Source organism: Solea solea, chromosome 15 (assembly GCF_958295425.1).
Source record: "Solea solea chromosome 15, fSolSol10.1, whole genome shotgun sequence".
NCBI lineage: Eukaryota > Metazoa > Chordata > Actinopteri > Pleuronectiformes > Soleidae > Solea > Solea solea.
Window position 1 is genome coordinate 16,092,684 of NC_081148.1, and position 24,674 is coordinate 16,117,357.

The 24,674-nt window shown below is 40.4% G+C and overlaps 1 protein-coding gene across 3 annotated transcripts; it reads right to left on the reverse strand.

The window, feature by feature from the left end:
* Nucleotides 1-959: 959 nt before the first annotated feature.
* On the reverse strand, nucleotides 960-23,126 carry golga4 (golgin A4). 3 transcript variants are annotated; one of them, XM_058651052.1, is made up of 25 exons: nucleotides 22,907-23,126; nucleotides 21,583-21,657; nucleotides 19,083-19,184; nucleotides 16,832-16,900; nucleotides 16,374-16,703; nucleotides 16,169-16,216; nucleotides 15,993-16,049; nucleotides 15,814-15,912; nucleotides 15,575-15,722; nucleotides 15,236-15,426; nucleotides 14,036-14,119; nucleotides 13,579-13,726; nucleotides 13,303-13,481; nucleotides 12,789-12,887; nucleotides 12,527-12,682; nucleotides 8,448-12,226; nucleotides 8,213-8,334; nucleotides 7,724-7,854; nucleotides 7,356-7,442; nucleotides 5,914-5,934; nucleotides 5,715-5,783; nucleotides 5,307-5,382; nucleotides 2,874-2,965; nucleotides 1,870-1,956; nucleotides 960-1,687 (listed from the first exon to the last, which is right to left on the reverse strand). In XM_058651052.1, exons 1-25 carry the CDS (start codon nucleotides 22,985-22,987, stop codon nucleotides 1,673-1,675), a joined length of 6,345 nt encoding a protein of 2,114 aa, XP_058507035.1. In that variant the 5' UTR covers nucleotides 22,988-23,126; the 3' UTR covers nucleotides 960-1,672. The 3 variants fall into 3 exon arrangements, with proteins under 3 accessions (XP_058507035.1, XP_058507037.1, XP_058507036.1); XM_058651054.1 differs by lacking the exon at nucleotides 19,083-19,184; XM_058651053.1 differs by lacking the exon at nucleotides 14,036-14,119.
* Nucleotides 23,127-24,674: the final 1,548 nt, after the last annotated feature.

A 24,674-nucleotide genomic window follows, 5' to 3' on the forward strand; every position in this document is an offset into this window, starting at 1 on the left:
AACACGGTCAAGGAGAGACGGGAATGATTTTGAGGCGCAAAGCATCGCATTTCACCCGTGGGCTTTTGGGGGCTCAACTCGTAAAAAGTGGAAAAAAGAAGGGCGCACTGCTGCCACCTAACGTTTTCCAGCCAGAATGAGCAGAATTCAGTTGTATTCATGTCTTCTGCATTTGTGTCCTCAATGTGTTCTCTGCACGTTTTTATACGTCCAATTTTCCAGTGTTTTTTTTCGCCCTCTCTCTAGTTGTTTCGCTTAGTTGAGGCTGACATATTTTGAAAGGTGGAAAGTTTTTGTTTCAGTCTAAAAAAGATCCAAGTGTGTCCTTTTTTCAGGCCCACAATTATGAATGGTGGATTTAGTATTTTTGTTTCTTTAGACATTTGGTTTTCTGATCCAATGTTTTCTTAATTGTACAGTAAATCACACAGGCTACTTTTTCTCAACTGTTAATGAGTCATGTGTAGGTGTGAACATACTTTACCAGTACACTGAGGAGGTTATGTTTCTGGCTGCATTCGTCTGGTTTGTGAGCAGCATTAATTCAAAGCAAAGGATGGGTTTTGGATGACAGTCCCTGGGGAAGAAATGATTAGATTTATGTCCTTTTACATCGAGTGTTAAACATGTAAGATAGGGAGAGACTGCAGGAAACACAAACCATGGCAGAGGTTCGCGCTCTTGTCCGTGCTTTCGCTAGTGCCAATTCTCATAAAATTGGGACAACCATTGTCCAACACATGAGAAAAGTGAACTGTCGAAATGGCGTGGAAGAAAGCTATACAGGGTCAAACAAAGGTTACGTGTTGTCGCTTACCCTGGCTTAAGGTTAGGTTCATTACGACTATCCAGGGGATCTTGCTGAGCAAAGCACAAACAGCTACTGAGATAAATAATTCGATTTTTTATTACAGATAGTGTGAGAGAAAAAAAAAGAATAAAAGGAGTGACAAATGGTGTTCTGTAAATAAGATTTAATTTGTTAGTCTGAAAATGTATAGCAAGTCATATAGTGCCCTAAAGTACAGTTCTCATAATCATTATAGTACAATTTACAGTTTTTTTTGTGTTTTGGGGCTTCTATGTCAGCATCAGTGACAAAATATAAAGCATAGAAAAGCTGCGTTGAAGGTCCACAGAGGCCGTTTTCTTAATGTGGTGCGACTGCACAGTTAAAGGGTCATTAACAGTTTTACAGAGGAAGTGATTCAGACGAGAGCACAACACACAAACCTATTAATCAACTGACCATCAGCATCAATACATGGTACTGATATCGTTTATTGCACGCGCCAATGCATATTATAAACACATAATAAAAGAAAAGAGAAACCAATTAATCTTAATCTAAAAAATATAAATTAACAAATTTAACCACAACGTAAAACTGAATCCTTGGAAGATTACTGTTTCTAGTATTTTTCTCTTTGATATTTCCCTAATACCTTTAAATGTAGTGATACATACTGCACCCAAAAACTCACACACACACAACGCCAACTTGTGCCCTAGTATGTGCTCGTATGCATACAAACACACACACACTCACTCACTCACTCACATATAAAATGACAGAAAATGCAAAGAGAAGGACTCTATCTGATCCATGTCAGTATTTCCCTTCAGCAGCAGCAGCAAATTCCCTCCAAATGTACCCGGACTTTTCAGGCACTCATCGTAACCAAGGCTGTGGAGAGATATGACAATAACTTAATGAATAATGCACGGTCACTGTCATTTTATTTTATTTTATTTTATTTTATTTTAATGTACTTTTTAATCACAAGATACAAGAAGTTCATTAACCATAGTGGGACTGAGGTTACTTTAGCAAACAAGCTCATCTTCAGTGTGTAAACAGATACTTACAACCGGTTTGGTGTCCTCTTTGTCCAAAACCATCTGCGCTTGTTCTGGAGGAAACTTGAGCATGGAGGTAATCACTTTGGCCATTGTCTGAAGAAGATGACAATAATCAAAAATTAATAAATGAATAAAAACATTTGACAACTTATAAAATCTCGACTTCCTCAACCTCAATACATTTTATCATTTCAATACTCTCAGAACAAACACCACACACACACCTTTTACAGTTTGACACAATATCTAATTATATTAAACTTATTCCGGGATAATTAAAGTGCAACAGGGCTAAAAAAAGAGAGAGAGAGGGAGGGAGAGGGGAAAAAACATCATCTGCATAATCAACTCCAGGCCTATTTGCCAGGGAGCATGCATTTCCCCATAAACGCCGGGGATAATCAGAAACAGGGCTGCTGTGAAGGAAACCTAACCACTCAACTAACACTAAACAAGGCCAGCATGTCTTTAAATGGCAATTCTGCGTCATGCAAGATGCATGTGCTTGCAGGCAGGCAGGCTGGGGGACATCCTCCACACGGAGGTCTGCTCTGAAGCCATAAAGGCTAACTGTTTGCTGAGGAGCTGGGAAAATCATGCTGACTTTAGGACCATGTCAACAGCACTGTTAATTACGGAGATCACTGTTAATTTTCACCCAAGCCGATTGGACACAACCTGACTTTTATACGACTTCCTAAATGGTCTCACCCTTCCCCACTTAAAAAAAATGTGATGGGCCGATGAATCTCCCATATCCTAAGACATCGTTTCGTTTTGCCAACATTACTCACGTTATACGTTTATTATAGATAACAACCAGAATTTATCAGGAGTAAAACAATGAAGACCTAAAATATGTTTCCCTGTAGGCATCGAGCTTTAATCCAGATGGTGACAGGCATCCAGTGTTTGACATTTGTTAATATTAGAAAAATGAGAAATGAACAAAAACAAGAACTGAACCAAACAAAGAAATAATAAAAAAAAAGAAAAGAAAAAAAGCATACTTTTGTTTCCCGTCCCATCATGTATTCATACAACACCTTCCTCAGGTATTCCATCTCAGCAGGTTCTGAGAGGGCGTCAGTGACAACGGAGTCTGTGAAGACAAGCAAAGCAAAGCAGTCACATTATAGCACATACTATAGCAATAATATTTCCTATTAAACATTGGCGTATCATAAGAGTACATGTGTGGATCCTCTGTGCTACCATTCATGAAAGGAATAATACATCACAAGAGATTTCATGGGTGAATTTTTGGTTATTAATGTACAGTGTTGTTTTTTTAATCACGTTATAAAGTATGACGAGCATTCATTCAGCCAGTCAGAGACAACCCAGAGCATCATGTTTGTGTTAGCAACCTCTTTCCACATAGGTATGGGATCAAATTAAACACCAACTTCAGGCACAGGAAACAGTGGTGAGGCTCAGCATCAACACTTTAATAACGTTTTAATTCTAAGCCCTGAAGCTCGACCACCCCTTCAAAAGCTATGAATGACAGAATATGTGGTGGACAGAGGAGCCTCTGCTTTCACAACTTTAAAAAAAAAACATTAAAGACATTAAGTATTTAATATGGACCACCCACTTCCTCTCTTCTTATCTGGAATAATAATTCAGATGACATCCAATGTCCTTCTATGCACAAAGAGAGACCTTAGAGGACAGGGAAGGGTGAGGGGATCAGTGTATGCTCTTTCATCTCTCCTGTGAAGCAATGCATCATAAAAGAATCCTCCTCCAAGCTTGTGTCCTCCTGACCTCGTGCTACACAGAGGTCATCTCAAGTTTAAATCAGTCATGGAAAAAAAAAGTCTTCCGACTGGCTTAAATCAGCTCAACAGAATGAAAGGGGGACACTTTCACCGAAAAGTGCCGTGGTCCAAAGGAAAGACGGGACAGAGGAGGCATTAGGTTGGAGGATACAGTGTGTGCACTGCATGCAGATGATTTGAGAAGTCTGGGTCTTGTGTGGGAAACATTACGACCACGATCTGCAAAACCCATTAAATCCAGGGAGGACGGCTGCTGCCCCGCCCCCCTCCTTCTGACAGCAGCTTCTCTTTATTACACAGCGGCAGGGAAGAAGTCACTCAATCCCTCTAAATACCGTCTCATATACACACGCAAACAATGTTCGATTTATTATTCCCCTAATGATACGGCATCGAGGAGAGGTTTACCTTAATCTCAACCACATGGCGAGCTATATGTCTAACCCTAATTCTTACTCCGACATTGAATAAAAGCTGATTAAAACCCATGGCTCAACCAGTAAGCCGAAAATCACATTAGCTGGCCAATTTTTTTTCACCCTGTGTTTTTATTGCTTTTACTACTTTTAATTATTTCTTTTTTATTCCCCTTCTACTTGCCATTCCATGCAGTGCATGACTTTTGGAGATGTTTGATGTTGTTATTCTGCCTCTGAATAATGAGGCATCGTTATTTGTATGCTACCTCTTTCATCTGAAAATGGGTTTGTGTGCATACAGTGGCAGCACAGCAGCGGCAAGAAGCATATTGATCAACAAATTGCTGAACCACTGGGTTTTTTTTTTTTTTTGAGCAGTAGAATTCTCTTCTGATACTTTTCTTGGACGCTTTGTGTTTGCAGCCATCTCACTTTACTAGCGTAATGTGTCCTTTGATAGAATAAATCAGCGTGAAATCAGCGTAAATCACACAGCTATCTGCAGCGTGAGAATGTTGCTGGGCGACACAAGAGCTCAAAACCACTATACGGAGAACTACAGAGAGAGACGTGGAGCTGACAGGCCTAATCAGCACTGTGAGAACGTATTTGACAAGGGTTTGAATGCAACAGACAAGTGTTTACATTTTAAAGTTAGACAGTCGGCCTAGCTGGACGGAGTTTGCATCTTCTCCCCGTGTGTGTGTGGGTTTTCTCCGGTTTCCTCCCACAGTCCAAAAACATGCAATATAGGGATTAAGTAAATTGGACACTCAGGGTGTACCCCGCCTATCGCCCTATGTCAGCTGGGATTGGCACCAGCATCCCTTGCGAAACCTCATGTGAAGGTTTTATATTATATCATTAGAATATTATCACCATAAATAGCCTCAGATGCAGGGTCAAACCAGACTGTTCTCTCATGTCAACACACACGTTCAGGATCTGCACCTCTGGTCTCTCTGATCCATAATGTGATGCTGATCTTAGAGAGCAGCAAGGCTCTTGGGAAAACTAACTGTAAAATTCACACACTTACAAAACATCATCACGACCTCTACGTTAAACAACACTATTACAATAAAAATGTGCAATCTACCTTCTAGTGCAGGTGTGTGTTGTTTTTGTCATGCATGTTTGCACTGTGTTCAATCTCTACTGTATGCACACACTGTATCTTTATGGTGCTGACTGTTCTAAAAAGCAGAACTAAGTGATTCATGGTGCACAACATTACCTTTGAACGTGCTCCCCAGATGAGTTACGACAGTTTTTCGGTGGAAACACTTAATCTTGTCCTCAAGTGAGTGAATCTACAGTGGAGAAACACAAATTTTATCAATAAAAAAAAAAAAAAGGCAATTTGCCCCCACTGGGTCTTAGCATTAGCTAAAATTGCTGCATGTGATATAAACATTTTGTTGTCCATCCTTTGGGAATGTTAGTGAGAAAAACTGTGGGAGGCGATGCTCCGATTGTTTATAGGGTTAAACCAAATGTAAACAGATGTGCTGTGTAATTAAGTTGATACAGCAGGAGAGCAGTAGCTGCTTTCGCTGGAGGCCACAGAATCCTGGGAATACACCGCTTGAGATTTGCTGTTCACTTGTCCCTGCAAAGAGTGGGCACGGAGCCTGACACTCACCGTCTCCAGAAACCCCTGCTCCTTCAGCCGAGCGTCGCTCAGCAAGGACGTCTTCTCAGCAAGTTGAGCCTGAGATAGTGGACAGAACATTCATGGTAGGTGGACCAAGACATGCGATGTACTAATAGTGTGTGCCAATGTATAATACATTTTTTTAACATTATCATATAGATCATATATGAGAGTGAAATCAGCATACCTGCAATTCTTCTGGGCTCAGCTGTGCCGGAAATAATGAGGGAAAATAAGAGTTGCAATGAATACAAGTATCGTAACAGGGCAATAATAATATCTAATCTATGCAGTTTTATCTTTCAATTTATATTCAATATTTTTTGTTAAGTCAACAAATACTGCACCATGATAAGACCAGAAACAAACATTTAACTGATGAAAAGAATCATTTGTGTGTGAAAAGCATGACACAGCCTATTCCTCCCTCACTATTAAAAGATATCAGTGAGCCACATGGTTTGGATTAGATCCACATGCACAAAACTCATTAGCACACCAACGAGTGTTAATCCCCCACTAAAAATAGTTCCAAACAAATAAGCAAGTCAGTCCTGTTCAATAGTGTTTCACAAAATTAAATAAATAAATACAAAGACGAAAATGTAGAATATTACTTGCCTCGTCTTTAAATGACATACAGTTCGGCTTGAGGACTGTTCATGCCCCGTTTGTTCTGCGCAAACTAAACTGGACTTGATTTTAGGAAAATAAATGCTGTGTCTATGGAGAGACACTGACCCACTGTCTAAATGAAGAATGGTTTTTGAGGCCCGTAGTAAGGAAAGGCCTCCTGCAGCAAAAGCCCTTACAATCCAACCATAAAAAAAAATATTACCTCACCAGGGAAAAATGCAGCTAAGAGCAACGAAATTCTTTTTTTGTGTGTGTGTGTGTGTGTGTGTGCATCTGGACATGTGTGTAAAGGTAGAAAAATCAATACAGGCACCTCAACACCTGGGTAGGGCATTTCTCAGGAGAGCTTTTGTCCAATATGGCCTCTTGCCAGTATGCACATCTTGAATGTGAGTATTAATGCAGTATAAATCTAAGGCAGAGGAATCACCTCACATGATGATAATTGAGAACAGGGACCAAGGCTGGCTGCAGCTTCACAATCTCTGTTTTCTGAAGAGAGCATTCCTGAGTGAGTAAAACTAGCTTCCCAGCGTCCGTTGCGTCCTGGAGTGCAGCCACATGACTGATGTGGGACACTGATCAGCGCTAAGTACAGTATGTAAGCAAATTGCCCCCCCCCACTTTAAGACGAATTACAAAATGAGACAAAGGAGCAGATAACCGGTCACTGCTAAGTCTATTATTCTGGATATGAGCTTTTAGTGAAACTAAAACACACGAGGATTAGGCTGCCATTCAAAATCAGTAATGCTTCCATCAGACTCCCATAAGGGAACTGAAAAAAGGGATTTCATACAGCCATATGTACTTCATGCATTGCAAAGTGACTGATGTATATATATATATATGTATGTATAGTCTAAAGCTCCAGGCTCATATATAATGGACTTTGATTACTGAAGGTATAAATTCAAACATCTGTGTCACATCAAGCAGTTGTAACACCGATCACAGATGTGCCGATGACCTGGTCAGAAACATAGTTCGTACCTCAGAAGTGCCACGGCTCTTTGCTTGCAAGTCCTCCAGTTCTTTTTGAACCTGCCACACTCTGTCTCCCATCTCCTCCTCTCGACTCTTAAAAGGTAAAAAAAAAGAAAAAAAAAAGAGGGGAATAATAAACAACAGCCGATTCATTTCCTGTGTTTCTTGTCAGTGTCATAACTTTGCTCTTCCTTATTTCAGACCTCCCCCTTTAATTATGTCTATGGGCGATTCATATCAGCAACTGACTGCTGATGTTCTGACAAGTATAAGGGAAGGTAACTTCTTCCAAATGGTGGATGGGTTGAATCTCCTCTCGATGGTAAATCTATTTGAATCACAATTAAAACTGGGACCGTTTGCTTTACCCATACCTGTATAACCTCTTCGTATTTCTGAACAGTTCTGTGCAAGTCGTCCTCCTTCTGGGCAATCGCCTTCCTGAGCTGACTGGCTTCTTCACGATGGCAAGTGATGAGCTCTGCTTCAACACACTGAGCCTTTGCTGTGTCGAGGAGAAAGAGGAATGAGCCAGAGTCAGCAACTTAGAACAAAACTCATCTTCCAAACCGCTCACTCACATTCCATCTGATCTGGAACGTAAGACAAAAGTTAAACATGGAGGAAATAAGGAGACATGGCACTTCAGATACAATATTACATCTTTCCGTGTTGGTCCACCCTGTTGTTGCGTAGGAGTCGGTCATCTTTACTCAGATTTTCCACTCACGGGAAGTAAATGTGATCAATGTGTGACGTGCCAAAGAGAATTATGCACACCCTCATTTTTACCCTATAAACATACAGCTATAAATCCTGTGACTTGAGTTTAATGAACAGAGAAGTACTTTCTTCTGCCTTACCAATAGCTTCCTTAACTGATGTATCAAGCTCCCTCTCTTTTAAGGCCATTTGTGTGTTGAACTCTCTCATTAATTGCTTGATAGTAGAATTGTGCCTCATCTCCAAATCCTCCAGCTCCAATCTAGAGGAAATGTAGTCAGTTAGCATGGATGCCATAATGCAACCTCATGTCTACAAATATAGGATCATATTGTTTTATTCAATGTGATTCTTTTCTGGATTTCACAAACTTACTTCAGCTTATTCTCATTCTCCTCCAACAACTCTTTCTTGGTGTACTCCGCGTCCTGTTCATGCTCCTTCCTCAGTAGTCGGATGTCTTTCTGTAACCTGGTAAAGTCCTTGTGCAATTTCTCTTTCTCATGTGTCACCTGACTCAGTTTGTTCTTGAGGGACTCCAGAGAATCACCATCCACTTCTTGCATGGGGGTGTGGTTTTCCATCCCGCTCCGGGTCTGCTGTAGGCTGCTGCATTCAACCTTGATCTCAGATTCAACTTCTGGTCGATTAATCATTGCCTGATGATGATTAAGCTGGGCTTCCTTGTCACGCATTTCTTCTTTCAGCTTATCTATTTCTGAAACAAGGCTTTGATTCTGCTCCTCTGCTTCTTTTAGCTTCGCCTCAATTTCACGCAGCGCTGATTCAGCTTCTTTGCGTTCCCCTTGTTCAGCTGCCTCCATCTGAACTGAGGACAGTTTCTCTTCATACACACTTTTCAATGCTTCTAAAGACTTTTCTTTCTCAAGCCTCTCATTACTCAGAATTTCTTCAAGTTGTTTCTCGTGCTCCTCTTTCAGTTTAGCAAGAGCCTCCTCCAGTGATTTTGTTCTCTCTTCTAATTCATCTATGTGTTGTGTGCTGGATGTTTCACTGCTTTTGTTTTCCTCCAAATTAGTCTGAAGAGCCTTGATCGTCTGCTCTTTTTCCTCAAGCTGTGAGGTCAGCTGTTTTTTAATCTGAGCTATTTTCTGCTCAGCTTTCTTCTTCAGCTCCGCTACCTTTCTAGCGCTCTCTGCGACTAGGTTCTCCTCAGTTGCCTTCAGACTCTCCTCCTTGCGCTTGATAATCTCATCTTTCATCCTTTCAAATTCCTCTCTTTGTCTTTCCAGCTCGAGTTTACACTTTTGGTTGTCTTCCTGGAATGAGTGTAATTTGTCCGCCATCTCCTGCTCTACGTTAACAGTCTGAGTGCACTTCATCTGGACCTGCTGAAGCTGCTCCACCAACTCTCGTTTTTCACTCTCCCTGATGCTGTGTTGCTGCTCGAGATCCGCTGTGAGTTGTTCACACTCTTTTGTCTTTAAGGCCAGCTGCTCCTGGTGCTCTTTGAGTTGGCTAATGCAACTCTCCAGCTCTGAGGCGAGTTTGCCGAGTCTCTGCTCTTTCTCACTCAACACTTGGTCCATCTCGGACTTGCTTAAGGACTGATTGTCAATACTTGCTGTAAGGCTCTGCAGAGCTTCTTTCTTGTCAGAGATCTCAGACTCCAGCTCTTCAAGCCTGCTCTGCAGAGATGTAATAGTGTGGTCATCCTGGATGAACTTTGTCTCCGCTTTATTCTCATACTCAGAAAAGCTGTTCCTGAGAGTGTCGGCCTGCTCTAACGCAGACTTCCTCTCCTGCTCCAATCTCTCTATGGTCTCCTTCATTTGCGCAGCAGCCTGTTGTCGCTCCTCTTCATACTGCTGCTTCATCTGATTTATGGCTTCCTCCTTCTGCTCCATGCTACTTTCTAGCTGTTTTTTTAAGTCACTGGTGATGTTTTCCAAGCCACGGATATGCTCCTCGTTTGTTTTCATACTATCCGATATGATTCTGTTGGCTTCACTCAGCTCCTCAAGTTTTTGATTTTTTTCATCGACAGACAGAGAAAGATTCTCCTTCTCTTGTGTTAAGGCTTTGACGTGCTCGATGTGAGCATTTACCTGAGCAGTCATGTCGTCTAATGAAATGCATAGATTCTTGTTCTCCTCCATTTGCTGGCGGAGAGTCTCCTCTAAAGTGCAAACTCTATCTACTTTAGTAAGGATAGTGGTTTTGAGGTGCCCTATCTTATTCTGACTACACAGCAGTCTATCCTTCAGCTCATTTAGCCTACACTCAACTCTGTGACAGAGTTCATTAGATTCACACTCAACTTTAGACTGAACCTCTCGACAGTATCTCTCCATCTGGTTGCTGATCATAATTAGTTGCTGCTGGAGCTCTGCTTCCTTGGCTTGTAGTTGGACAGCAGTTTCCTCAAACTTATTCTGTAGGTCCTCACTTTCCTTACATCTGGAACCTTGCAGAGCTTTGAGCTGCTTCTCTGTTTCCTCCAACGTCTCAGATAGTGTCTTTAACTTCTCCCTGCCCTGTTCTTCTGTTGTGTTCAGCTCGTCTTGGAGGGCATTTCTCTCATTCATTGCCTGTTTTAGGTTCCTCTCCACTGACTCAATTTGCTCTTTCAGCAGTGTTTCAACCTGAGACAAACTTTCCATCTTAACTGCTGCTTCGTTAAGCTCTTCTTGCAGCTTCTGCACAGTGGTTTCTCGAATTGCCAGGTCCTCCCTTAAATCCTTTATTTCACACATTGCTTGATCATGTTCCTCCCTGCTTCTGCCTAGTTGCTGAGATAATTCCTCCAGTTCCTGTGCCTTCTCCTGTAGTATGAGGGAGTGTTTATCCATTATTTCTTCTTCCTGCTGTCCAAACTTCTCCTTCAACTGACGCTCCAGCTCCTCACAGTCGTGTTTATGGGAGTCACGTAGCTTCTCCACCTCATCTTTATGGTTAGCCTGCAACTCGGTCATTGCAGTGCTGAGGCCTTGGGAGCTTTTTTGGGCCATCTCAAGAATTTTCTCTTGAACCTTTTGCTCTTTCTGCTGAAGCTCTGCCTCCTTCTTTGCAAGTTCCTTCTTCGCGTTCTCTTCACTTTGCTGAAGCTTTTTCTTAAAATTCTCTTGCATTTCTTTGGCCTTGTGCTTGAACTTTTCCATTTTAGTTTCCTGCGATTTAACCTTGTTTTCCAGCTCTGTTATTCTTTTCACCTTCTTTTCATGTGCAGCTTTTTCGTCATCCAGCTGTTTCTTGAGTTTTGCATGTTCCTCCTGCTTAGCGTTTAGATCTGCAGTCAATGACTGGTCCTTGTCTGAGAGATCCTTTTTGGACTCTTGTAATTGGTTCTCCAGTTCTTGAAGCAAATTCCCTTTTTCTTGACAATCATTCTTTGCAACTTCCAACTGATGCTCCAAATCTGCCAATTTCTTTTTACACTGATCAAGGTCTTCTGATAATTGGGCATTAGACTCCTTCAGACTCCCACTATCCAACTGGGACTCTGATAAACTCTGCTGCAGCTGCTCTAGTTCCTTAACCTTAACATTTACTTCTTGCAAACTGGAATGTGATTCATCATGAAGTGTTGTTTCTCTAAGGATATGCTCCTCAATTTTCTTTTCCTTTTCCTTCAGAACAATGCTCAATGCATTAAGCTCCTCTTTTAGAGTTTTCTCTATACCTCTGACTGCCTGCTCGTGCTCCTGTTTAATATTTACGAGGTCTATGTTGTGCTTTGCTGCTTGATCCTGAAACTTCTCCTCCTGCTCCTTTTGAGCTAAATTTTGAGCATCTACAGCTGCCACTAACTTCTCCTCCAGAAGCTGTTTGCTCGCCAATGCATCAGAGAGTTCAGATGAAAGAGCCTCAATCTCTGCCTGCTTTGCATCCAGTTTCTCTACCGTTTTCTGGTTCATGTCTTCAACATGTGCTTGGAACTGCAGCTCTTTGTCCTTCAGAAGCATCTCTACCTCAACTCTCTGTTTTTCCTTGAGCTCCTCCACAACTGCATCATGGTGCAGGGTTAGGGCATCCTTGTGGTTTTCCAACTGCTCCTGATGCTTTTTCTCTAATGCAGTGATTTGCTCTTGGTGCTTATCGTTTAGCTCATCCAGCTGACTGGAAAGTTCATGGGACAGACATGATCCGTCTTGTGAGATCTTCTCCAGAGAACTCTCAAGCTCCAGTATCCTCTGCAATCACACACATGCAGGTTGTAAAGATGATTGTATACCTCAATTGTCACTTGACAGTTAAAAAAAAAAAACCTTAAGGCTTTTAATGAGGCATCCATATGTTGGTTGTTCACGTCTAAAACATTTAACTTATAATATGTTGCATCATACTATTATACAACACAGCAAACAATAACGTAAACATTAAATTGGATAAGACTGTATAAATGCAGTTAACATGTAAATGAGAAAATATTTGAACCTCAAAACATTCTGCCAGCTCTAGTTACATTAAAAAAAGTAAAAAAACACACTCACAGTCCTTGCACTTTCCAGCTCCAGCTGTATCTCTTTAACCTTATTATCAGCTTCAGTCCTCAGAGCGGTCTTCTGTAACTCTGCATCCTCCAAAGCAAGAGAAGCCTGCTGTTCCTGCTCCTTGGCTACCTGGGCAAACTCCTCTTTGCATTTCTCCTACATAGCATAATCACATCAAATCAAAATGTCATATCTGTTGCCTTTCATCCAATGCACTTGTTTGTAGTGTTAAATTAAATGAATACAAGCATTTGGCACCTACCACAGCTTCGCTCACTCTGGCGCTCAGCTCTGCTTCTTTAGTAGCCAGAGCTTCTCCGTGGACTTTTTCCATAGCTGTAAATGTTTCCTCTGATGACTTCTAAAGGAAATAAAAATAATAATAATAAAACAATCCGCACATAATGCTTATGTGTTCTCAAAGGTACTTTTACAGCATACAACATTTTGTAGAAATAGTCTTGCATTTCACTTAAAGTCACAAGATGATTTGCTTTGATATTATGTTGTAACATTTGCAATTATCCTTTTTCACAAAAGCACATGTGTTATTGATAACATTAATAACGGCTTGGTTCAGTTCAAGTAGCCAGGACAGTGTGACAGTGAGCCAGAATATGCCCTTAAAGCTAAATGGAACATCTGTGCTTTTCCAACACTTTAAATCAAAATGACTGCTGTGGAAAAAAGCTAATAGCAAACCCACAGGGTAATACTCCCATGAATGTATGGTTTCTTCAAAAATGAAAGTAATTGTGCAGAGGTCACTCTCTGACCTTCATGATAGCGACCACCTCCTGTTTGACTCTAGTGAGTTCCTGCTGCAAAAGCTTCCTCTCTTGCTCACTGGCCATCTCAATGTTCTTCATTTGCTCCTCCAGCTGAACCTGCAGCTGCTTTTTGGCCTCCTCCGCCTTCTGAGCTACACCCAGCGCTCGCTCGAGTTCTTCAAATGCTTTAGAAAAAAAAATCATATAACAATAAAATCATTAACATACGGTATCCAGGAAACACATTCTGCCTCAACAGAAACAAAAGTGTATTCCACTCACCTGACTTCTCAGCTTTTTCTTTCTGTTCCTGTAAGTCTTCTTTCTGGACAGTTGTCTGCTGGAGCCTGGAGCGAAGCTGTGCAATCTCCTCCTCTTTCATTTCCAGTGTCTCATGCATTTGGCGCTTTGTCTCAGCAATGACCATTCCCTGTAACATACAACAAAATGAGCATCAAATTGACTTGCTTGCCCTACGGTTGATTCAACTGCTATTTCTGGAATTTATACTAGCCCTGTGTCCCTGTTTTTAAATTCGAGTGCTTTTAGCCGCTCACAGAAATCTCATTAACTGCTGTCCACCCTACAGAGCTGGGGTTAAAGTTTAAGGAAAATAAAAGGGGCTTCAAGGTGTCTCTTCTCAGTGGCAGAATAAAAACATGTCAAGATCTCAAAGACAACTGAATAAGCAAGACCTTCAATCAAAATAGAACTGAGGTATTAAAGCTCCTTTACCCACCTTGTCCTGCTCCAACTGCTCAATGAGATTCTTAGCATCACGCAGCTGAGTGATCAACTTTGTCTTTTCAGTTGTGTGCAGTTCCTTTAGACATTAAACAGAATACATATGAGAATCTCAACTACACTGGGCTGCTTCTGTATCTGACAAGAAGGCTCATATTCTGTATGCACGTTGGTCAGATAACTTCAAAATGAGATGTTTTCTGCACCACCTAGGATTCTTTACCCACAACAAGTGTACAGAGGCACTGCTAAACCAACATTTTGACCAAAATTACAGCCTGGTTTAACATCAATGGCATGTAGTTGCTATGTCTGTGTGCCACCACGGCTTAACTAGTGGTTACTTGACAGGAAATGCTGGGTTGACTATGTTTCTTGGTTGTCTGCTCCACATGTCCCAAGAGGCTTAGCATCTATGTGGCCTTTTGACAAACAGTTGAAGTTCAAAACTTTATAAAACAGGACATAATACTCCTTCTACCGGAAAATCCGTGTGCCTAGGGACATGGATTGCAGACAGATGGTTTGCTTTATGGTATTTGTCTGAGGCAGAGGATGAGCACAGCCCAGCCCAGCACTTCCAGGATGCCTTCATGCTGCTTAAGAGGGCTAAATGCCTGTTAACCTCTGCTTTTCCAGACACGGAAAACTCCCTACTCCCAAGCAGAGAGCAGAAATAACATAAAACATTAAGGCAAAAAATAAAACCAAGTCAATCAATATACACACAATCTTTACAACGACATACGTTTGTAGCTGATATTGTTGATGCAGCGGTAGATAACAAACAACACAAACATGCAATCATTCCGTTGCGGCTAAATGTTCTCACATAAATGAAAACAATGGTTCAGTCATGTCACGCTGACATGACATGACATGAACCCTCATCCTGGAGTGCAGTCAAGAGAATTTGGATGTTTGGACACTGAGAACTGCAATTCACTGTGTCACTGAGATAATGGAGTCACATTATCAGTGGACCACAAAGACTCGCACAAAATGAATTGGCCTAAACACACTTTTCAGTCAGTCATTCACTACATCTTAGCTCAGCTTTCCCCACTTATTTAATTTATTTAAAAAGTGATAACGTAGCAGATATTTTATAAACTTTACAGATCAGTGTGAAATACGCTGTCCTGATGTTGTAGTATAACCTCTGTCAACACTTATAATAACTCATCAGAACTACCTTCATCTTCTCCAGTTCCTGCAGTCTTTCCTGCAGCTGCTCGTGCAGAGTTTCATTCTCACTTGCCAGCTGGGTGCTGCGCTCCTTGTGTGTGCGCATCACCTCTTTACACTTATGCAGAAGGTTTTCCTGCCTCTTCACTCTCTTCTGTAGCGCCTCCATGAGTTTGGCTGGATCACTGTTGCCCTCTCCTGTTCAAAAAATACATTACACTAAATAAAAGGTATCAATAGATTTCTCTCGGAAATGCCAGAGAAATCTGTAATATAATGTCTGCACAATGATTTCTGAAATTTGCACATGACTAAAAAAAAAAATCAATAATTAGAAAAAGCTCACCCTCACTGGCTTCTGGTTCAAGTCCTTGCTCCTTAGAAGGACTTTGTGTGGCAGAAAAAGAGTCATCAGTATCCTCAGACTGAGGAACCTCATCTTCAGGTAGCACAGCACCAGGGACCACCTTGACTCGTTTCTTCAACAGAGCAACCTGACAGGCAAAAACAAACCACTTTCAATACTTTTGTCCCATGTGCTTAACTTAAGTGTATGACATGTATCATACACTTTAGTGCACTTACCTGTGTATGAAGGACACTGATCATCTGGTCCTTTTCCTCCAGTGCAGCATCAAACTCTTCCTGTAGGTGTTTCTTGGCCTGCTGGTCCATCTGAAGTTCCTGGAGATCATTCAATGTGTTAACACAAAACTTCAATCCACAAGGAAGACAGATCTATATTCACTACATACTGTTCTTACCTCCCGCAGCTCCCCTATCCGGCGGAGAGCTTTGTCTTGACTCTGACTGAGGATGACCTGAGCAGAGGGAGAAAAGAAATGAAGAACTGATCAATTTAGGATGCTTCAAAAAAAATTATTGGTGAAGAAATCTCCTTCAGAAGAACAAATCAAAAAAGAAATACTTGCAAATGTACCTGTGTTTTTTCTTTATCACGTTGCACTGTTCGATATGCAGTAACCAGCTGCTCAATAAAACATTTGTAAAAGAAGAGGAAACAGAGAGGGAAGAATAGAGAAAATCGTCAATGACAATTAATAAAGTTGTAATTTAAGATTTGTATAACTATCTATTTACACACAATATTTATTGTCTTTGGGAAATCTTTGTGCAACTCTCACCTCCGAGTACTTTCCTCTGTACTTCCCCAGACTCCTCTCTACTTGAAGCAGTCGGTGCAACAGCTGTTCTTTGGAAAGGGCCTCAGCACTTCCTGGTGGCTCCTCAGCCTCACTCTCAATATCTGAGGGCGGATCATCATACATGGGCGTGCCTTGAGACTCGTTGTCTCCCGAAAGATTCAGTGAGTCGCGCGATGAGCTTCGGACCAGGTTCTCTTTAGATGGAGAGCGGAACAGAGTTTCTGCCCGACTGGCACCTCCACGAATCAGCGACTCCATTGAGGGAACTTTTAACTGCAATTTCTGGGCAAAAGACTGAGGTTCCTCTCTCTGTTAGGGATGTTTGAGATGTTGTATGAACAAAAAAGTAGAAGATGAAAACATGAGCAATATGATTTACAACACTACCTTAGAATTTACAAATAAAAAAATCGATGGGACAAAAGAGAAAAACATACATGAGGAAAAGCACTTCCTTCACCATTGATGCTACCTCTGGGTGACCTGGATGGTCCTTTAGAGACACCCTGTAGATAAAAAGACATAATCAGAGAAAGAAAAGCCATTCCAGTGAACTACTCCTGGGCCAGTTAGTCATCCACACCCAGCGTGGCTCTCCCTGATTACTCTGGAGGGAGCAATATTAGTATTGCTTGGAGCAATGCAGGGGCAATGGGTACCCTCATGCAACTTGGAAAAAACAGAGGGGTTATATACATATAAAGAAGGCATCTCTACTGTACATTAAACAAAAGGGTTAAGACTAGACTACAGAACAGCCATGAGGACAGAACAAACAGACAAAGTCAAGTCAAAGAGCCGGTATTTGGTTTAGATGCTTGTCAGTGCAGTTGCAGCTGTATTACAGGAGCACAAAGATATAGCCCATATCTGAAGTGAGTAAACATTTAGCAGCTTAGTTGGTTTAAGTGACTTGTGATTGTTAGAGGCAGAATCAGAGTGAGCAAAAATTCTCCTCCTTTTTCCAGCTCCCGAGTTACTCCTTCCTCTGTATTACTGTGCACAACATTCAACATTTATACCGTGTTTGTTAATGGACCAGTGATCACCATTACCTCTGGGTTTAACAACAACTCTTTGAAAAAAAGAATAGCGTATGGCTTCTGTTTTAGCAAGTTGTTCTACCACGTTTAGTTGTTTCACTACATTAGTGTTCAGGGAGGTGGGGTGGGGGACGGAGTTGATCAAGTAATAAGGAAAGATAATTGAAAGGCTTAATACTGATGTGGTCAGGGAAATCTTGATTCACACAAAAGGCATTATGTCATTGCTAACTGTTGCTCTTACAACACAGTAACAGGTGTCAGTGAATGGGGCAGGAATTAGGAATGTTTTGATTGCACTGGAACTTAATCTGCACAAGGACAACTCATGTGAAGTGACAATTAAAATAATTCTTGAATTAAGTTTGGGGTCAAATGACAAACAAAACAGGCAACACAAGATTGTACATCCAATATAAAACAGAAAAAAAAATTAAAAAATAATATGACTATGATCATGGTATTCAGCAATCAACACTGTATTGGGACATGTTGATACAATGTAGAGGGAACATGGCGGAGACACTGTGATGGATTTAACAAGTTTATAGTTTACCACATTTGGTAGCTGCAACACACTGAAACACACAGTCCAATTATGTCCACTGACATAACATAGGCTAAGTGTTGACATGACAGAGGCTACAGATTCAATTTGATTAGACCGAGAAGTAATCAAGCATCACAGGACAATTCAAGGCACCGATTCACCTCTCTTTCCACTGGCAAGGTTAACAGGTTACCATTGGCTCCAGGAGAATGTCTTATGAAAAACTGTCTTCGAAATATGAAATACACAGTCATGTAAATAAAGCATTAGATTTTGGGGTAAACAACCCCAAACAGTATTTAAATATAGAATGTTAAAATATATCTACAAGGATTACATGAAGTAGTAGGAAAACAAAACTAGCTGATTTTTTAATCCAAACATTTTGCAATGAATTAAATATGTATACAATGTATTAACATACATACAAATGTATATAATGTTAGCAACATTAATGTGAGCATGTTAAATGTAAAAAACGTTGTTATTTTGTCAGTAATTAATTAGTCTAATGCCAAATTTCCAGTAGAATGTATTGTTTCTATCACAATAGAAACGTTTTTTTTGCTACCTTCAAATATGAACTCACATCATGCGGTTTAAACTTCACCAAAGGGAATCTGCGCTGCTCTGTTTGTTTACTTGGAAGAGTCAAAAGCAATCCAACTAAACAGACTTGTGGGGAATGAGGAGAAGGGACAAAGGCCACTGGGCAACATAACAAGGTACTGAGGGTCTATAAGGCAAGCAACTAAGGAGGATACCTAAAGACAAGGAGGCAACATTAAATTCTATGACGGATAATAACAACTGAAAGGTAAGATAATAAACCAACATATGGCAAAAAGCACACAAAGCTTCTATCCCACAATGTAAACCTTATAAGATGCAGGGTTAGCCTAAAATATGAGATGCCTTCTTGTTGCTAAATCCAAAGGAAACAGGAGTCAGAGCAGGGAACAAGCAGTCCCTACTTGGGCCACAGTTGTCTAACGATACCCCACAGGCGCGACGATGGGAGGAAGGCACAGGGCAGGAGGAGCAGGAGGAAGAGGAAGAGGAGGAGGGAGAGGCAGGAAGTGAGGACAAACTCACCACACTGGCTACCTGGGCCGTTTTGGGTCGTTTTGAATGGTCCAGAGCAAAGATAGTATACTCAGAGAGAAAAGCGGGCTCTGCTATCATCCCAGCCAGCATCTGACCCCGTCAGTGCAATAATGGGACGGAGGGTGGGGAAAGGAGAGGAACACAGAGAGCAATGAGAAAAACAACACCATGAGAGTGAAATAGAGCTGAAGGGAGTGTCTAACCAGAGCTGAACTGAGATGGATGAAGAAAAAGACAGAGTGGTGAGGGTGTGAGAGAGCTCGAGAGAGAGCGAGAGAGAGAGAGAGAGAGAGACTACATGAAATAGTGAGGAAAACAAGAAAGTGAAACACTCAATTAACATCAGTGTTATGATTAACAGTTTGACATCTCTGCATTAAGTTATATTGTTAGTGCTTTTCAAATTTGGCTAAATCTGCCTTCAGTGACCAAATCACTATCACAGTGTGTCAAAGTGTTAAAGTTATGTGAAGTGAGAAAAGATGCTGAAATGACAAGAAACTTTGAGGGCACATGAGCCCAAGTGACGAAAGGAATAAACTGTTTTCAGACATTTTGACATTCTGGGTCCAAATCTTTTTTTTTTTGACAGTTTTCTGTTCACATATCCAATGCAATGGAACTTTGTTTAGGTGAGACATGTTTGCAAGAGCAGGAGAATGTCAAGAGGATCCAGCAGAGAGGGTGGAGCATGGCTTGAACATGAAGGAAACAGGACACTTTCCCATTCACTTGCTGTGAACTCTCCAGAGTTTCTCCTGATGCCTTCTGACATGAGGTCAACCAAGACATTAGCCAGAGATTAACATATTCAACCTCCCTGTGTATATAAACCTGACCAAATAGAGACACCATATCCAATGGTCTGCAGAGTATCCACGTAGAAATCTTCATGAATATTTGTTTAAGATGTTTTTTTAATCTGAAGATCAAACAGCCAAGACTGCAAACATCCTTATCTAAGCTTTTGGACAAACCTTTACATACATTTACATTCAAGACTGGACTACTTTAATGTTCCCCTCATCGATCTCACAAACAAGAACGTTAGACAACAACAGCTATTCAGAATGCTGCTGAATGCCAGAGAGTTCTTCCACAAACTAAAAAAATAGAACTTCTAGCTCCTTGTTAAGTAAAAAGTCTACATGTCCTTCAATCATCACGTGTCCTTTCTCTATATGCTTGCAGTGTATAAGCCCTACAGAACTCTCAGATCTGCAGATGATGATGTGAGTGGCCCCAACTATAACCCATTTTAAAATTAACTTAAAAATAGCTCTGTACTTTACTGCTTTTACCTCATCATAAATCATATTCTAAACTCTTCCCTGTCCCATTTGTAGTCTTTTCGTTTTGTTATAACTATTATTAAAGTTTTGATATATTTTAATTTTTCTTCTTGCAATAAATTTGATATGTCTTTAAAACTTTTTTTTGTAATGATTTTTTTTTAAGTGCCTCCTCTCTCCATTTCTACTTGTTTTTTTTTTTAATGTGCTTCTCTAGCCTTCTTTTATGTCTCTATTGAATGGCTTATGTGTCTTACAAAGTGCTCAACAAATGAACTGGCCTTGCACTGCATTTCAAATATTTGTATTACCCTTGCTTTGCATCATCCACCATCTTACAGTCATGGTCAGCACCACACCACCAGTGTGCAGTACTCTCTAATGAAAACCTCCCACAGACTTGTCCATGTGCACTAGAAGAACATAGTGCAACAACACACCGAAGGAAGAAGGAGAAAAAAAAAAAAAAACTGAGGAAGAGGATACATCAATTATTCATACACATGCTGAAATATGGTCTGCTCACCACCACTAAAATGTCCTTCCCTGTGCTCCGAAATGAGAATCCCTTTTTGGTGAGCAGTTATGGTACAACTGTGAAAAATAACTTGTGCGTGTAGTTAAATGAGCCATGGTAAAATCATGTTTTGATTCAATGCTGTGATACTTTGTGGTGCGATCTACATTTTGATTAATTCAGTCTCCCATGGTAAAATGCATGCAGTTAAATAACAACAACAGAGGAGATACCTGAAAAGAGATTGCAATGCCGATTAATCTCAAACATCAGTTATCACAGGATTACTCCTGCCCACGAGTTCTAATGGAATTGTAAGGACTGTGGTGAGAGAGCTGTTATTTTAAGTAATGGAACACCTACAACTGAGTGGACGTGCTTGGAGAATAAATGCAAAATAATAATATTGGTCAGAAGGAACAGAAACATGAATAAGTAATGAAAATTTAAAATATCCTTTACTCTTTAAAGAAGGAAAATACTTAAGTCACTTTTTGTTTCCACTTGAAACATCAATCAAAAAGCAGGAGAACATTAAGCATAGCATAGGACTGACAGAAACATCACTGTACTGTAAGAAAAGAACAGAAGCTGGGAGAGGACACGACATCTCTGCAGGCTGAAGCTATGTGTAAATATGTTATAAGCATACATGAGCACAGGCGGACAGCATGCTCACCTCTCTGTCACTGGGAGTGGGTGAACCGTCATGAGGAAATGGGGGAGTCTGGCTGCTGCGGCGATCACCAGAGCCCTGTTTGAATAAATAAGTATATATATATAAGTTCAATACATTAAATAATTCAAGTTTCATAGCATTATACACTGAACTGAAAGTAATGGTTCTTGGTCTGAACCAACTCATCATTACAAACAACTTTGTACCCCACTGTTTGAGTCTTCACCTTTGAACGTGCTTGATTAACAGCAAGACACTGTGTCAAGAACTGCAAACACAAACAACCTTTCAGTAACAAACTGAAGTTTTCTCCATATGTTTACTGTCAGGCAACAGGCAAACAAACACAAAATGCAGGAAAACACATGTGGTGTACAACAGAAAAAAAGCTTTTAACATATACAAAAGGTATATCAGAACCATATAATAAAAATGTCCTGTTACTGGTCCTAATGTTTTGGTTATTACTATAATCACTGCTTGAAGTCAACAAATCATGTGCTTTTCTGTGAGAATCATTGCAGTATTGCTAATATTTGTAGTTTGTAAAACAAGTAGAGGGACTATGATTTTGAGCAGATTTTCATTTAATGAAGCAGTTTTGATTTCACAGCAATGGGTATACTTTTGTACCAACAGTACCGCAGAACACAGTACCACAGAGTTATAAAGCAAAAGAAGAACTTGTTTACTTGCTCGGTAAAATAGACCCTTTGTTTTGTCTTTTTGCAAACCAGTTATATATGGTCTTTCCAATACAACAGCTAATAAATCATAAAAATCAAACTTTATAGCAACGTCTCCAGTGATGTTACTCTTGTCAATGGCAAAGGAACATTTGATACTGCCATGAGTATTTTTTTTTTTATCAACGTGTCACTCAAGTAAAGCAGTCTGACATCTACATGCAGCTTATGCCATACCCCTCAACAGACACGCCCATAATATCTGAGGTCCACTGAAGCTCCCTGACAAGTGTTTTGGCTACAGAGACGATCGCGGTTGACTGTTCTTCCTTGTTTTGTTTTTATAATGGTCTGCCTGTGACAACTAGGTTTACCAGTAACAGGTTTTCATGAACGCGCTTTACTAGCTGCTAACAGCTAACTGGCTTAGCGTACGGCGCTAATGTTTACACAGCACGAGGGTGAACTGGCGAAAGAAGTCGGGCAAAGTTGTCAGCTTCACGAGTCAATGCGATATGAATAGATGATCATTTTAGCTGCATGACCTAGTCAGCGACACGACAGCTGTCTTACCCCGAGCTGCCTCATTAATGTAAACAGAAGTTAGCTTAGCCTGTTAGCAAAACTCTACAACCAACCTGGGCCTGCTGCTGCGGTGATTGCGCATTCCTCTGAGGCGACTGCTCCTCGTTTATCTTCTGCTTCAGTTTTTTAAACATCTTGTCTCGCCGACGTAGCTGAGATCTGACGAGCAGATTACTACAATCCGGCAGAGACGTGTCCTGTTTTCGTTTTAGCCTGACATTCAATCCTTACAGTGCCAGACTTCCTTGTTCGCCCCTGATCTCCAGCAGGTGGCCGCGCTCTCTGCGCAAGTGCGGCCAACGTGGAGGAAAACTGAAACGTCATCTTTAAAGGGCCAGTCCGGGCTAAATTAGCGACAGCGACACCCGTGGAGGAAAAGGGTAGCACGCCAAAAATGTCTAATGGAGTTGTAAATTAGTTTGAAATTGCGACTTATAACATGTTTCTCTGCTGCCTCTGTCTTTACGTTGCTTAAATTCTGTTAATACTTTTAAAATGCAACTAAAGGCTATTTATTAGACGACTGTTTTAATCGCTGTTTTTGTGTTTGTGTTTATCCACTGTATTTGTATGTCTCTTTTATTATTTGTTGTATTTATTTCATTGTAAAGCACTTTGTGATTTTTTTTTATCTGTGAAATATGCTATATAAATACATTTTACTAACTTACTTACTAAGTCATTTTAAGCTACATTTGAATTTTGATGAGAATAAATATATGCTGATATTGCATACTTTTAAAGAGAGCTATACACATGAGGGAGAATTGGAGGGCTTAACCCACTTAGTTGTATTTCCTGCCCTCTCTTCATGCATCTATAGAAAACTATTGAGAACAACTAAATTATTGGATAAGCTATTATATTGTATTATTATATTATTATTGGACTGATGCACTGAGCAGAGGAGATAGAAGACATGGGAATTGCAAGCTGTTTTCATGTGCCTGCTGATTGTGAGAGAGTCATTCATAAAAACACAACAATGATTTGTGCCTTGTTCTTTTGTAGGTAGTCTATTTCGAATTATTTCAAATATAATGCTGAAACAGTAGTGTAATATTTGTTAAGCCTTTCTGAAGTTGCTACCTCACAATTATAAAATAAGCACTTTATGTTTGATTGATTGTCTTATTTTGGTTTAATTTTTGCTGCTGCACGAGTCTCTGTTTTGGATTGCTGTGCCCATACAGACTCGGCACATTTTGATCCATGATTTTGTGAAAAATAAAAATTCTTTCTTACTTACTTACTAACTTAAATACATAATACTGAGTCCAATATCAAATGTTGATGTGATGTGCGTGTAGGAGGTTGGAGTGAAAGCAGCTTGTATTTTGCGCTCACATTTCTTTGATTTTACTCATCGGATCGATGTTTGTGTCTTTGTGTCTTTTGACTGAAATACACACCCTCTGCTCATGTTTGTATAAATAAAAAAAGAAAAGGATACTGAATAATACAACAACATTGCTTGGACATCAGAGGGCACTGCCCATGAACATTTAATGTGATTTTGCTTCGGGCCAGTTACAGCTTTTAGAGCGTACTTTACAAGTGTGCGGCTGAAGATGTTGGAGATTTTTATGGTTTTCCTCTTTTTCATTAACTTAACTAATTACTGTGTCTCCGTCTCAACACATATCGTCATCTATGTGAAACTTCAAATGAGTTTGTACTGGGACAGCACAATTATGCAAACGTTGCAGATGAGAATTTGTCATTTTACGTGACAGGTCAAAAAAACTGGTCAATGTACACACACATACATCAGCAAATATCAGTGTTCTGGTTGATATTTGTGAAGCCACTGCACTCCAG